This window comes from Terrapene carolina, unplaced genomic scaffold (assembly GCF_002925995.2).
Source record: "Terrapene carolina triunguis isolate 2854851 unplaced genomic scaffold, T_m_triunguis-2.0 Scaffold58, whole genome shotgun sequence".
Lineage (NCBI taxonomy): Eukaryota > Metazoa > Chordata > Testudines > Emydidae > Terrapene > Terrapene triunguis.
This window is the reverse complement of record NW_020664409.1, coordinates 17,478,374-17,494,664: the sequence shown is the minus strand read 5'-3', so window position 1 is coordinate 17,494,664 and position 16,291 is coordinate 17,478,374. Positions and strand designations below refer to the sequence as shown.

Genomic DNA, 16,291 nt, shown 5'->3' with positions numbered 1-16,291 from the left:
AAAAAACAACAATGAGCTCCTGGATTTGTCATTCAGCACAGATCTAAAATGTGAAACTTCTTAGTAGAAAATCTATGGAAAACTGAAATTCCACTAACAATTAAGAAACAAGTACAAATTGCTAAAGTAGGTGTTTTAGGACTATATAATGGGAAGAAAGTAAAGAACTAGCAACATGAAAATAAAAACTTTAGCTTTTTAAAATTGATTAAAAACTATTTTTTTAAATCATGTTTTTTATCCACTCTTCAGAGTGGAATTAAAGACAGGTTATCAGCAACTGAAAAAAGTCACTACTGAATATACTCAAGCATTTGCCAACACGTTACAAAGCCCAGTGATGTTACAAGGGATATAACAATGCATGGTCTTCCTTGTTCAACTAAAACACAGGATGCTGGGACTGTTCACAAAAGGAATACCAATTCTTATTGAAAGAGTGAACTCTCTCTGTGTAAATCCTTCAGAAACACAAAGAGCCTGGTCCCATACACCTGCATGTACATCTTCATAGAATTATAGAATATTAGGGTTGGAAGGGACCTCAGGAGGTCATCTAGTCCAACCTCCTGCTCAAAGCAGGACCAATCCCCAACTAAATCATCCCAGCCAGGACTTTGTCAAGCCTGACCTTAAAAACCTCTAAGGAAGGAGATTCCACCACCTCCCTAGGTAACCCATTCCAGTGCTTCACCACCCTTCTAGTGAAAAAGTTTTTCCTAATATCCAACTTAAACTTCCTCCACTGCAACTTGAGACCATTACTCCTTGTTCTGTCATCTGCTACCACTGAGAACAGCCTAGATCCATCCTCTTTGGAACTCCCTTTCAGGTAGTTGAAAGCAGCTATCAAATCCCGCCTCATTCTTCTCTTCTGCAGTCTAAACAATCCCAGTTCCCTCAGCCTCTCCTCATAAGTCATGTACTCCAGCCCCGTAATCATTTTTGTTGCCCTCTGCTGGACTCTCTTCAATTTTTCCAAATCCTTCTTGTAGTGTGGGGCCCAAAACTGGACACACTACTCTAGATGAGGCTTCACCAAAGCCGAATAGAGGGAAATGATCACGTCCCTTGATCTGCTGGCAATGCTCCTACTTATACAGCCCAAAATGCCATTAGCTTTCTTGGCAACAAGGGCACACTGTTGACTTATATCCAGCCTCTCGTCCACTGTAACCCCTAGGTCCTTTTCTGCAGAACTGCTGCCTAGCCATTCGGTCCCTAGTCCGTAGCAGTGCATGGGATTCTTCAGTCCTACATGCAAGACTCTGGACTTGTCCTTGTTGAACCTCATCAGATTTCTTTTGGCCCAATCCTCTAATTTCTCTAGGTCCCTCTGTATCCTATCCCTATCTTCCAGCATATCTACTCCTCCCAGTTTAGTGTCATCTGCAAACTTGCTGAGGGTGCAATCCATGCCATCCTCCAGATCATTAATGAAGTTATTGAACAAAACCGGCCCCAGGACCGACCCTTGAGGCACTCGGCTTGATACCAGCTGCCAACTAGACATGGAGCCATTGATAACTACCCGTTGAGCCAGACAATCTAGCCAGCTTTCTATCCACCTTATAGTCCATTCATCCAGTCCATACTTCTTTAACTTGCTGGCAAGACTACTGTGGGAAACCATTTCAAAAGCTTTGCTAAAGTCAAGGAATAACACATCCACTGCTTTCCCTTCATCCACAGAGCCAGTTATCTCGTCATAGAAGGCAATTAGGTTAGTCAGGCATGACTTGCCCTTGGTGAATCCATGTTGACTGTTCCTGATCACTTTCCTCTCCTCTAAGTGTTTCATAATTGATTCCTTGAGGACCTGCTCCATGATTTTTCCAGGGACTGAGGTGAGGCTGACTGGCCTGTACTTCCTAAGTGTTTATATTCTTTAATGACTTTTTTCAAATGTGCTGCTGCCCTGTTAACCCAACTCTTAACAGTTCCTCCAGCTAAACAGCAGGAGCAATTGTGAGAACTCATTCATCCACCATCCCATTTATCTCAGGGACATCTGGACTTAATCACTTAAAGTTGGAAGTTTTTGTTTTTAAAAACAAGATACTAAAACAAAGAACTGTAATGCCAAGGTTACACATTTCAACAGAAAGTCAGAAAATAAAGTTAATGTTCTCATTAAAATTTGCTCAGTGTAGCAGTTAGTTTACTAATTAAACTACTAGTAGCTGAAAGCTTGAGCAGTTGCACAGAGGTAATTTGTAAAGCCATGTGTCTAAAAGCCACTGAGAACTTAAAAATTGGATGGTAACAGACTATGAATCCCAATGATGATTGAAAACTGATGATATTCTAAACAAAAAGGTCTCAACTATGCTTGTAACTGTTTCCATCACTTCATCCCGACTCAGACATTTTAGACTTCAGTGACATTTAGGATTATTGTGTATGCTGGTTGTTTTTCTGTGTGGGTGGTTGTGCTGATTTGTCTATGGGTTGTGTTGTGCTGGGAGAGGTGTATAGATTTGTGTGGGTGGTGAATGAGGGGTCTGTGATGCTGTGAGTGTTTAGATTGTTTTGTCTGCTGATTGTTGTGTGGGTGGTTGCATTGACTTTTGTCTTGGAAGGTTGTAGTGGGAGATGTGTTGCTTTGTGCAGGAGGCAGTTGGGCCAAGTAACCCACTATCTGTACCGTCTCCCCCATTCAACCACTGAAATGGCTGTATGCAAATTAACTGTACATTAACTCAGATATCAGGATGCTCTAGGACAGCATTTCTAAAGTGGGGGCCCCATGGGGCTGAAGGCCCAAGGCCTCCCCCCTGCCAGGCAGCTGAAGCCCAGAACCCCAAGCTTGCCCCCCATTTCCCCCAGCTGAAACCCTGAGTTTTTATAGCATGTTGGGAGGGCCTTAAAGAAAAAGGTTGAGAACGCCTGCTCTAGGACTCTTGACATGGCATAGATACATGCCTTACTATAGCTATGCACAACGTGGGTGTAATTTGTAAAGTCAAAATGATGGAAAACTTAAAAACTGGAGGGTAACAAATCGCAAAACCCAGTGATATTCTGAACAAAAAAAGCCCTCGATTATGCTTGCTGTTTCATGAGCTTCACACTGACTCTAGAGACATAATAGACTTCAGAGTGACACAAAGTGACAATCCTGGAATCTCGTTGTATAGAATACATAGTTTAGTTGTTAAACATATAGACAGTGGGTGAGTTAATGTTACTAGAGTACTTTTAAAATATTTTTAGAGAGTAATCGGAAATGTATACTTTTTTCAAAGCAAATTATTTGGGGGGCTCTCAAAGTTAGTGCTCTCTTTATAATTGCCCCAAGACATCCCTGACTGGGTGGGTAAGTCTCCAGGAAACTAAGTTTTGGAGGAGATAATTAGCAAGCAAGAGTGCACAGTTTAATCTAATTGCCTACTGGGCATTCTGCTGCACCTACTACAGGTGTACTAGCATCAGAATCTAAACAAGCACTGGCCCTCATAATTTGCTGCTTACTTCCAACTTGCTGGCACCACTTCTACTAATTCCTGTGGCTTTATTTTAACTGTAGATACACCCAAAAGCGTCTGTTATGGATGCATGTCCTGTAAATACAGAAGCAGCACTAAAAAAATCCATGACAGTAGTATTGTGTATTTACCTAACCTAAAATGTTTCAGGTGTTGATAGTGAAGGTATAATTAGCTCAGACCTGATGCAGTTTTTTTTCTAGTTTCACCTTAATTGTGCACAGGTGTGGTAACTGTCATGCTTGTAATATTTGTGAGTTGTGTCCATTTTGCCAAGAGCTACACTGCAAAAGTTGAGGTAATTAGAAACCCTTTAGCTGTGTCCCCAACTGTTCATACAAAACATAAACAAGGACAATTTAATAACCTGTGCCCAAAAGTTTAACTTTTACACTTAACACTCAAGATTATTTTTATTTAAAAACTAGAAAAGATAGTTAATTTGTGCATTTGGTGGCACTTTCTATACAGTGAAACAATGAGAGACTGGAATTAATTTCCTATTTTGTTTGGTGAGAGGGGGGATTTTAGCAAGAACAGAAGAAAACATTTTTAGACAATAGAAAATGTTTACTGTAAAGCCACGCAGATTGACAGGGGGTCTCACGGCAAGTACAGTACTTTAAACTACTTTAAGGTTTTATTTTTAAAGGCCTTGGCTACACTTGCAAGTTACAGCGCTGTAAAGCCTCCCCCAGCGCTGTAACTCACTCCCCGTCCACACTGGCAGGGCACTTACACCACTGTATCTCCCTGGGTACACCGCTGCAGGTACTCCACATCTCCGAGAGGAATAACTGCTGCAGGGGAGTGGCTACGACTCACGGGTGTGAGTGTAAACGCTTGCCGCGCTGTACTAATCACCTTGTCAAGTGGCCAATCCTCTCCATTGTTGTGACTGGCTGCAGGAATGCGGAAGTGCCGGTTTCAAAGCTCGTACCACAGAGAAAAGCAAACAGTTTGCAGCTTGCTTTGAGTGAGTAAATGAATGAGCAGGGGGCCGGGAGTTCGGAACTTGCAAAACAGACAGCTGACATGCTCCAAAAAGCACTCTCTCCCCTCCCACGCTCCCTGTCACAATCCACCCCACCACCCTCGTTTTGAAGAGCACGTTGCAGCCATATGAATGCTGGAATAGCTGCCCATAATGCACCGCTCCCAACACAGCTACAAATGTTGCAAGTGTGGCCACACCACTGTGCTGTCAGCAGTCAGTGTGGACATACTGCAGCGCATTTCCCTACTCAGCTGTACGAAGACAGGTTTACCTCACAGCGCTGTACAGCTGCAAGTGTAGCCAAGGCCAAAGTAAACTTGACCGTCATGTCCTTTTGTGTCTCAGTCTGTACACTGTGTGCAAAAAACCTCAGTGTCCAGATAACACTGGATTTGAGATTTCAGAGTGATGACACTTACCGTTGGTTTCTGAACTTTGTCTCTGTCATCCTGCAAGAAAATACGGGAAAAAAGATTAGACAAGAATGAAGTGTACAAAAGAGGATTTCTGAGAAGGTCACTAGTTTCAGTTAACAATGCTGTGCCAATAATTTTTTTTACAGTATAGACTTAAGATCATGAAGCTGCCTTCCACTAGTAGGTTGTAGGTCTGGGGACAGAATAGGCCCACTGCTCCTCCTGCATCTCGTAACAGGTGACTAAAAGGGGGCTGCCTGGAGAGGGATGGGCTCCGTCAGGTTAGAAATGTGCCCAAGACACAACATATGATGAGCAAGTCAACCATGTGCATATCGGATTGATTGCACCCCAAGTTAATAATGACTGCATCATCAGTCTCCCACCAGAGCGGACGCAACAAGTATATTACTAGTGTAACCACAACAAAAGATCCGTGGAAGAGATAACATCACCATAGCCACATGGAATGTAGGGACATTCAGACAAACAGGGAGGTTGAAAGAACTCACTTACGAAAAGGAACAATACACCTGGCACCTCCTAGGAATCTCTGAGGTCAGATGGAAGAACTTTGGAGAGGCACTAACAGAAGAAGGCCATGTACTCTATTACAGTGGAAAGGACAAACATGTCAGTAGCGTAGGATTTCTTGTGCATAAAGATATCAAGAATTCATTATTAGGATGCTGCCCAATGTCCAGCAGGCTTATTTCCATCCGTCTAAAGGCAGTGGTACAAGTCTACGCCCCTACAACAGACTGATGATGAGCAAACTGAAGATTTTTACAATCAGCTCCAAGGACATCATGGATAAGGTACACAAGAAAGATATCCTGATTGTACAGGGAGATTGGAATGCAAAAGTAGGTACTGATGCACAGGCAGATAGGGCCACAATAATCTCACCATTCTGTAATGCGATAACCAGTGAGAGAGGATTGAAGCTTTTGGAGTTTGTCAGCTATAACAATCTAGTTCTTGCAAACACATTAGGAGCACATAAAGCATGCAGACGATCAACATGGCACACACCTAAGGGTCTAAATAACAGCCAGATCGACTACATCATGGTGCAAAACCGATTTCGTTCTGGGATTAACAGAGCTAAAACAAGGAGCTTCCCTGGTGCTGATATTGGAAGTGATCATGACCTTGTGATTCTAAATTTCTGGCTGCAGCTATGGAAAATCGTCAGGCCAAAATTCACCAGAACCAAGTTTGATTTGGAAAGACTCAGAAACCGAAACATTGCAGAGTCATTCCAAGCAATGATCAGCAGAAAATTTTGTTCCACTGCTTGCTCTAGAGGAAGACGTAGAAACAATGACCAACAATTTCAACGCTAATGAATGAGGCAGCAATGAACATCCTTGGGAAACACTGTAAGAAGACAAAACCATGGGTCACAAATGAAACACTACAGATGTGTGACATTAGAAGAGAACTTAAGAGAGACAAGAACAGCAATGAGGGATCTGATAAATATAGAGCAATTAGCAGAAAGATCAAAAAAGTAATGAAGGTGGCCAAGGAGACATGGATTGAAAAATGATGTTCTAAAATTGAAGAGTGTAGCAATGATAAAAATAGCAAACGAGCCCACCAGGTTGTAAAAGATCTGACAAAGGAAAGATGGACCAATGCTAATGCAATTCAAGACAAAGACGGGAACAGTCTTACAGAAGAAAGGGACATCAATAGGTGGACAAACTACTGCTCTTATCAATACACCCACCAGACAAATGGAGATCCTAGTGTCGTAGACAGCCCAGATTCAACAGAGGAACATGACTTTCCAATACTGTGTGAAGAAGTGCAGACAGCTGTGAAATCACTCAAGAATGGAAAGGCTACATGTATTGACAATATCCCAGCCAAACTGATGAAATTCGGAGGAGAAATAGTAATAGATGTACTCACCAAGATCTGGCAGACCAGTGAGTGGCCCTCCACATGGACAAGTCACTAATAATCACTCTGCCAAAGAAAGACAACCTGCAATTGTGTCAAAATTACCGGACCATAAGCTTAATTAGCCATCTCAGCAAAGTGATATTGAAAGTCATATTGAACAAATTGAAGCCACAAACAGAGAAGATCATCGCTGAAGAACAGGCTGGCTTTCGTGCTGGAAGACATACCACAGAACAGATTTTCAACCTTCATGTTCTATGTGAGAAGTACTTACAACACCAGCAGGACATCTAACACGTCTTTGACGACTTCAAGAAGGCATTTGACAGAGTATGGCATGAAGCTCTCTGGGCAACCATGAAATAGTACAATGTTGGTCCTAAGCTTATTCTTACCATTAAATAACTGTATGCCAAGGCCAGCAGTGCAGTTCCCGTCAATGACACAATAGGAAAGTGGTTTCACACCACTGTTGGAGTCCGGCAAGGTTGCCTTCTTTCACCCACACTGTTTAACATCTACTTGGACGCATAATGACTGATGCCCTAGAACAGGGGTCGGCAGCCTTTCAGAATTGGTGTGCCAAGTCTTCATTTATTCACTCTAATTTAAGGTTTCGCGTGCCAGTCATACATAGTAATGTTTTTAGAAGGTCTCTTTCTATAAGTCTATGTACAATATATAACTAAACTATTGTTGTATGTAAAATAAATAAGGTTTTTAAAATGTTTAAGAAGCTTCATTTAAAATTAAATTAAAATGCAGAGCCCCCCGAACTGGTGGCCAGGACCCAGACAGTATGAGTGCCACTGAAAATCAGCTTGTGTGCCGCCTTCGGCACGTGTGCCATAGGTTGCCTACCCCTGCCCTAGAAGATCACATATGCACAGTCAACATTGGGGGGCGAACAATCTCAAATCTTCGGTTCGCTGATGACATTGATGACCTGGCAGGCAGCGAAGATGAACTAACCAACCTTGTGAAATGATTGGATGAAACCTCCGCAAAATATGGCATGGAAATCAGTGCAGAGAAAACCAAGCTGACGACAAACAAACGTGACGGGATCAGCTCACATATCCCTGTCAGTGGACAAGAGCTGGAGACAGTGAAACAGTTCAAGTATTTGGGAGCAATCACTGATGAAGGATCAAAGGCAGAAATTCTGGCAAGAACTGTGCAAACAGCAGCAGCAGCCGCAAAGCTAAAGCGAATTTGGAGGAATAAGAACATCTCCCTGGAATCCAAACTGGAACTGCTGCACACAATGGTCATCTCCATTTTTCTGTATGCATGTGAGACATGGACCCTAATGGAAGAACTTGAATGGAAAATACAGGTAGCAAAGACGAGATACTTTGGTAAAATCCTGGGCATCTCCTACTTCGACCACGTCACTAAGAGGTCCGTAACATCATCACTCAATGCACTGGATCATATGAAAACCTCCTGACAACCATGACGAAGTGCAAGCTGAAGTGCTACGGCCATGTAACAAGATCATCTGGCCTATCCAAGATCATCTTCCAAGGGACAGTACAGGGGAAGAGAAGAAGAGGTAGACAAAAGAGATGAATTGACAACATAGAAGAGTGAACAGGAATGGACTTCGCAGAGACTAAAGCACTGACACACAATCGTTGGGGGTGGAGACAATTAGTTGATTTCTCATCAATGATGGTGCCCCAGTGACCAATTCAGTTATGGGAGTGATGATGATGATGACGACGACGACGACGACGACAACAACATCATTTGCTTATAAATAATTCCCAGAATGTTTCCTTATTCAACTGAATGCAACTCTCCAATGCACTTCAAAATTCCATGCATCAGCAGATTTACGTTTCCTATGTTCCTAAAAGATACACGTCTTTAGTCTACTGCATAACCAACTGAACAATTACCCTGATTTGATAGCTCCTTCCACCATTCACACACGTACAATAGATAGACGCAAACTAATCAAGGTCCCATGTGCTTTGTGGCATTCTGTTGCAATGGCCCTGAATTCTACAGCACCCTAAGGCAACAGATGAAAAGTCTGTGGCAGATTCAGGTAAGTTTTTAAAAGGCAGTTTATAAAAGCATAAATTATGAACCACACACAGTATGAAGCCAGTGTTTTCTGTTTGTTATACCTCATAACTGTGTGCATAACAAAATCACAGAAGTTGTCAAGATGACAGAAGCTGAAGATTGGCAGTTAAGTGAGGGACAGCTGGGTCTTTTACATGAGGTGTGAAGCAGTTTAGGGTTAGCACACTGGCTGCATATTTCTACTATAATACCCCAAAATAACAAATAGTTAATGTTGATATTGTCATCTTTGTTTCAGAATAACCCATGATGAAGAGTGTGGCAGCTCACCTTAGATTTGTTTTTCCAAATTTTCTCCAGCCTCAGGGATCATTTTAGTAGTAGTAGTAGTATCATAGCAACTAAGAGCCCTAGTTATGGACCAGGACCTCGCTGTACTAGGTGATGTACAAGTAGAAGCAGAACAAAAAAGAAAGGTTCTCCAAAGTAAATTAAGAGACAAAAGATGGATACAGACCAAAGGGGGATTCCAAGAAAACAATACTGGTCAACACAATAGGCAGTGGGATCAACGCACCAGCGAACCTGAACACTGACCCATTTTTCTGGGCATCAGAGCAAAGGAGAGTTAGGATAGGCCATGAAGGGCCTTGAAAGTAGCTTATGTTTGACGTGAAAGAGAAAAGGGAGTCAGTGAGGGATGCAAACAGGGTGAGATGGTCCAAGAGACAGTGGGCTAGGAAAATGACCTTTGCGGCAGCGTTCTGAATGGATGTGAATGGGACACGATTGCATTTGTCTGGGCCAGAGAAAAATATTTTTTTCAGTAACTGAGACATGAGCTGATAAGAGTCTGGAGGAATTTTAGCTGAGTGGATAAACAGGAATGGTTGTATCTTAGGGCACGTCTTCACTACCCGCCGGATCGGCGGGTAGCAATCGATCTATTGGGGATCGACTTATCGCATCTAGTGAAGACGTGATAAAATCGATCCCCAACCGCTCTGCCGTCGACTCTGGAAATCCACCGCGGCAAGAGGCGGCAGCGGAGTCGACGGCAGCGGTCGACTTGCCGCCGTCCTCACAGCCAGGTAAGTCGACCTAAAATACGCAACTTCAGCTACGCTATTCACGTAGCTGAAGTTGCGTATCTTAGGTCAACCCCCCGCTGTAGTGTAGACCTAGCCTTAGAGATGTTCTGCAAAATAATCAGCAAGACTTAACCATAGCCTGGATGCAAGGAACTCATGAGAGGTGATGCCCAGGTTATAGGCCCAAGTGACAGGTTGGATGGTGGTGTTTTCCATGGTGATCAAAAAAGAAGCTGGAGGTGAAGATTTAGAACTTTGTTTTAACCATTTAATCATTTATACTCTCCTCATGTTTTCAATATTACCTTGACAACAAAAAGGGCTAGCAATATATTTAAGTAATGAAGCATAGATTCTGAAATTCACTTCTATTCCAACGAATAAATGGCACAGATATGGACTACACAGGACCCTGTCCAATTTCAGCTTACATATCCTGTGCAAGATGTTAATGATCATTTTGAATACTTCCTTCAGTACAGTAGATGACTACTCCTTATAAAAGGTTTACACAAATTCAAAGATATACTATTTTAAAGAATTATATCTTATCTTTAGGGAGATCATGATGTACAGATTGAAGAGTACAGTATGATTTAGTGCTCTGTAGTGTTATTTGTCAACCTAAGTTAAAACCCCGGCTGTAATGCATTTCAAAGAGGAGAGATAAGCCGTACCCTTACGATGATTTGATACCACATTTTCTGAGCACTTCAGAGTGCTCAACTCTCAGTTTCTGCCTGAGCAGGAAAGAGCAGCCTGGTTTCACCCAAAGTTAGCTGGTGTGGTGGAATAAGGAGGTATGGCTAGCATAAATGGTTACCAGCTCTACTTTTAGTGTGTTTATCACAGAAATGTCTAAACACCGAAAATTGCAGTGACATTAATATCTGTACACTGATCATGTACTCACAGGATGAAGCTCCCCTACAATGAATGTCTCAGACAGCGTTCTGGCATCTGTGGAATGGCCGACATCTTCAAAGCTTTCAGTAGCATCTCCTCCAGCTTGTTCCCTTAGGACTTCTTCACCACCTGGATGCTGTGAAAGAATAAAAATTTCAGATCTCATGCACTGTTACTGAAAATTTGGTATTTTCCAGAAGTCACAGGAGGTGGAAGGATTTTTCAGATGTCAAACCAGACCTTGATTATGAAAAAAAATTGTGTTGGGCATGTTCTAAGGACAGTCAATTTTATTTGATATTTTAAAGAGCCCCATGGTTTACACCGGGGTAGGCAACCTTTCAGAAGTGGTGTGCCGAGTCTTCATTTATTCACTTTAATTTAAGGTTTCGCATGCCGGTAATACATTTTAACGTTTTTTAGAAAGTCTCTCTCTATAAGTCTATATTATATAACTAAACTATTGTTGTATGTAAAGTAAACAAGGTTTTCAAAATGTTTAAGAAGCTTCATTTAAAATTAAATTAAAATGCTGATCTTACGCCGCCAGCCTGCTCAGCCCACTGCCAGCCTGGGGGTCTGTTCACCTAGGCTGGCAGCGGGCTGAGCGGGGCCTGCGGCCGGGACACCAGCTGGCAAGGGGCCGGCAGCCAGGACCCCAGACCTGGGGGGTGGTTCAGGGCAGAGAGATGGGGGCTGTGGGGGTGCAGGGCAGAAGGCTGGGTGTGTGGGGGGGTTCAGGGCAGAGGGCAGTGGGGGTGTGGGGGGTTCAGGGGTCAGGGCAGAGGGCTGGGGGGGTGTAGGGCAGAAGGCTGGGTATGTGGGGGGTTCAGGGGTCAGGGCAGAGGGCTGGGTGTATTGGAGGTTCAGGGATCAGGGCAGAGGGCTGGGTGTGTGTGGGGGAGTGCAGGGGTCAGGGCAGAGGGCTGGGTGTGTGTGGGGGGGTTCAGGGTTCAGGACAGAGGGCAGTGGTGGGGGGCATTCAGGGGTCAGGGCAGAGGGCTGGGGTGTGTGGGGGGTGTAGGGCAGAAGGCTGGGTGTGTGGGGCGGTTCAGGGGTGAGGGCAGAGGGCTGGGTGTGTGTGGGGGTGCAGGGCAGAAGGCTGGGGGTGTGTGGGGGTTCAGGGGTCAGGGCAGAGGGCTGGGGGTGTGTGGGGGTTCAGGGGTCAGGGCAGAGGGCTGGGGGTGTGTGGGGGTGCAGGGCAGAAGGCTGGGTGTGTGTGGGGGGGTTCAGGGCAGAGGACTGGGGTGCTCGGCTCATGGGGGTGATCCCAGCCCCCTGCCCTAAGCAGCTCATGGCAGGGTGCTGGAAGGGATATGCCCTGTTCCACCCCCTTCCCCAAGGTCCCGTCCCTATCTCTTCTCTGCCTCCTCTATGGAGCAGGGAGCACGCTCCGCCTCGCAAGGGCGATCAGCTGATCGGCGCAGGGAGAGGAAGGGGGAGCAGGAGGGGCAGGAAAGCACCACGCTGGGGGAAGAAGCGGGGTGGGGGGGGAGGGAGGGAAGCTTGGCTGCTGCAGGACCAAGCTTCTGCCTCCTGCCCCCACAGGGGAGAGCAGTGGGCAGGGGGGGGCTGAGTGGGGCTGGGGGCCAGGACCTCGGCAGTGTGCCACTCAAAATCAGCTTGCGTGCTGTGTTTGGCACGTGTGCCGTAGGTTGCCGACCCCTGGTTTACACACTGAGTGAAAATAAAATCCCTTCCCTTATTTTTTCCCAATTCCCTTTTGCAAAACTGATTTCTTCCCTACATTCTAAACTATAATTTCTTCATTCAAAACTTCCACCTGGATGACTACAATTGCTAGAAGCAGCATCTGACATTCCTGACAGAACTATTCAAGGCATGACAGAAAGTTAAATACATAAGCAAATTAACTTTAAACAATACAACAACACTTTTCCTATATAGGGATTATTTACACTTGTGACAGTTGAAACAAATCCTAACGTACTACACGCTATGGACTTCAATAATGAGGGCAACAAATGTTTACTTTATTAAAGCGTTATATATCTTTAGAGTCTCCCTAGTATCTGTAAACCAAAACTAGAGAGCTTGCTTTTGAAAATGTTACCTCATAACTCTTATAGCTACACATAATGTAACGCAAAGGAATGCTGGCATTCAAAATGCTTCCATCTGCTCAATTGTCCCTGCCGATGTGGTTTCACAACCAGATTTTCTTTATGAAAAAAATCTGCTACTGCTGTGTATAAGAGCTATCAAATGCACTAATCCTGAAAAAGAGAAGAGTATTCTCTTCTCTGCCTTAGTTATTTCTGATAACTATAAGCAGTACAAGTCAGACCAGTGAGATTTCAGCTGACAGTGTCCAAGAACAGCAAGGCAGAGTTAATATGAAATGCACAGTTGACGATGCTGTTTTAAAAGCAAAATCAGCGCTCAGGTAAGATGCCCTCAGGTTACTGGAGAATGAAGTCTTCTACTTATTCACAAGAGAGGAGCAGAGCCAAAAGCAATGCAAGTTTCCTCTGACTTTTCATTTAAACTATTCTGGATGTACCACAGGGATGGAAAGAGAATGAGGAGAACTGTTCTCTCAACATCCATTCAACACTTCTCTGCAGATATGGCCAACTGGACTTATATGTAATTGGTAATTAAGTTACACTGAACCCAAATCATAAACCAGTAAATTAAGTGAAAATCTCCTCATTCTATTACCACTCTCCTAAACCAGCCAGTATCTATGACTAGGACCCTACCAAATTTATGGCCGTGAAAAAACACATTGCGGACTGTGAAATCTGTTCTCCCCCGCAAAATCTGGTCTTTTTTTGTACTTTTATCTTATACTATACAGATTTCACAGGGGAAATCAGCATTTTTCAAACTGGGGATCCTGACCCCAAAGTGGTTTGTGGGGGGATTGCAAGGTTATTGTAGGGGAGTCAGGGTATTGCCACCCTTACTTCTGCAGTGCCTTCAGAGCTGGGTGGCAAGAGAACAGTGGCTGCTGGCCAGGAGCCCAGCTCTGAAGGCAGCAGTGCAGAAGAAAGGGTAGCGACAACATACCATGCCATCCTTACTTCTGCACTGCTGCTGCCTTCAGAGCTGGGCTCCCAGCCAGCAGCTGCTGCTCTCCGGCTGCCCAGCTCTGAATGCAGCACCGCCACTAAAAGCAGTACAGAAGTAAGGGTGACAATACCAAGACTCCCCCTACAATAACCTTGTGACCACCCCACAGCCTCCTTTTGGGACAGGACCCCTACAGTTACAACACTGAAATTTCAAATTTAAATATCTGAAATCATTACATTTACGATTTTTAAAATCCTATGAAACCGTAAAATTGACCAAAATGGCCCATGAATTTGGTAGGGCCCTATCTGTGACAACATACTACTTCCTCACCCCACTCCCCTCAGAGACAGCCAGCCAGAGACACACTCTTGAAGGTTCTCTAGGTTTCCTCAACAAGTGCTTACCAGATGGTAGAGATGAATCATGCTGTGAATCAAGTTGTGGGATGGAACTCAGCCATAATAAGAATAAGAGAACACCATGCTTTCCAATTCAGAAAGATTTTCTTCAACACCTAAAAGTATTCAATCTAATTTAAGTGATAAGAAGTGTTTGCTGCTCTAGACTTAGAATTGGGAAAATTGCATCCCAGCAGTAAAGCAGCATAAATGATTAGATGCTAAAACAGCTTCTTAATTTAATAATCTACTGATTAAATACTAGAACCTTGCACCACTGAAGTTAAAACATTTATTTCAATAGAGCCACAGAATAGGTTTTTAATACTTTATCCAATGGTGGGGGATATAAGAGATGTTATATGCACGTGTACATATATAACATTAGAAAAAATGTTAAAAGAACATTAAGATTGAAAAGTCAAGCACTCAGATGTTAGGCAATGCCAGAATTAAGGTTGTCTGTGCAACCTTAATTCACCTATTTTTTGCATATGCATGGTGAGACGTCTAATCATATGATCACAGTGTGAGACACGTAGGACCAGATCTACCGAAGTGTTTGGCACTCACTGCAGCCGAAGTCAGTAGGATCTAAACTCTGAAGATGAGCTATAAAATGTTAAGTACTCTGAAAAAAATCAGGCATTAGAAGTCAAATTTGGGCTCTCTAAACTAGTGGACATTGACAATTTCAGCCTTAATCTCTTTAGGCCTTAGTTCTCCAACTGTAAAATGGAGATAATACCACCTAATTTCACAGAAATGTTGTGAAGATTAATTAATGTTTGCACAGTAGTCAGATCTTATGATCAAAGCATCAGAGAAACGCCTATGAAGAAATTATATTTGAATTCAGCAAAGAGTTTAGGTGATGTACATTAATTAAAGCCGGAGGCCAAACACTGAATGGAAAAGATGAAAAATATGGCATAACTAGCCAGTCACAGAATGAGGCAGGGAGGCTGTGAGGAAAAAAATAGTATATAATCATATACCATAATGCAAACACACTAGGGAGCCAAATCAAAGTTACATAGGCAATCTAACCTTCAAGTGTTCTACTTGGCAAGCATTATGTTTTTAATATAGATTTGGGGATATAATTGTATATTATATATAAAATATGAATTAATAAAAATTACTGGCAGAGAAGTTCCCTCCTGTTGTCTAAGTTCAGCCATGTCTGAGCCAAGATGGACAGAAAGGCCCTATAGTTGAAGCACAGGGGAAAAAAGCTCTGCTTATACACTTTAGCTGCTCTGAGCTGTGTGTACCGGCATTATAGCCTACTGCCCATCTTCCGAAGTTAAGAAAATAATCCCGGCTCACACTTATCACAAGGAAACAGTTGCTACTACCAAAGTTTCAAGTAGTGTGGCAGTGCCAAAATACCCATAAATTGTACTAATTCTCATTATTTTAAATACGTTTATTGTGTAACTTTAGAAGTTCTTTAAAGAAGTCAGATCTGTGTTCATCCACAATGACTAAGCAAAAGAGGGAGAGGCTAAACAAGTGCAAAGAGTAAAGATTATGCATAGTAACTGAGCCAAAATAGGGTATGCAGAGGAGAGATTACACAAGGCAGATATGGCACTCATTACAAATCCTGGCCATGAATCAGTTTTGATAACTATGTGGTGAAATGCCAGGACAAAGGTCTTAAATGAGCACTAAACTTGACTACCTTTGAAATTTACAGTATGTTTAACAAACTGAATCAACATAACCTGTTGGACAGCAAAGTTACTTGCATAACTAAGTATTCAGAAAGGGTTAATCCAGCTTTAAAAAAAGCTTTGAGTATTTTTACATCTACTATGCTTGGAAATAAATAGCCCCCAAATAGAAGAGAAAACCACTTCAGGACTTCTTAGGCCCTAAAAGTAGGATCTCTTATCCACAGCAAGTAACTTAGGCCTTGTCTTCATTTAAAAGTATCCTACAGATACAATGGTAAAGCCCTCCCTAGCAGAAAAGAGTTCTTTTG

General features: G+C 43.1%; 1 protein-coding gene across 1 annotated transcript in view; it reads right to left on the bottom strand.

Annotated features, from left to right (window-relative positions):
- LOC112115268 (cytochrome b5) overlaps positions 1–16,291 on the bottom strand; it is a 30,596-nt gene that overhangs the window by 3,721 nt on the left and 10,584 nt on the right. The window contains exons 2-3 of the mRNA XM_024212305.2: positions 10,863–10,991; positions 4,905–4,934 (exon numbers count right to left, since the gene is read on the bottom strand). Of these exons, the coding sequence (XP_024068073.1) occupies positions 4,905–4,934; positions 10,863–10,991 (159 nt within the window). The remainder of the gene's footprint in view (positions 1–4,904; positions 4,935–10,862; positions 10,992–16,291) is intronic.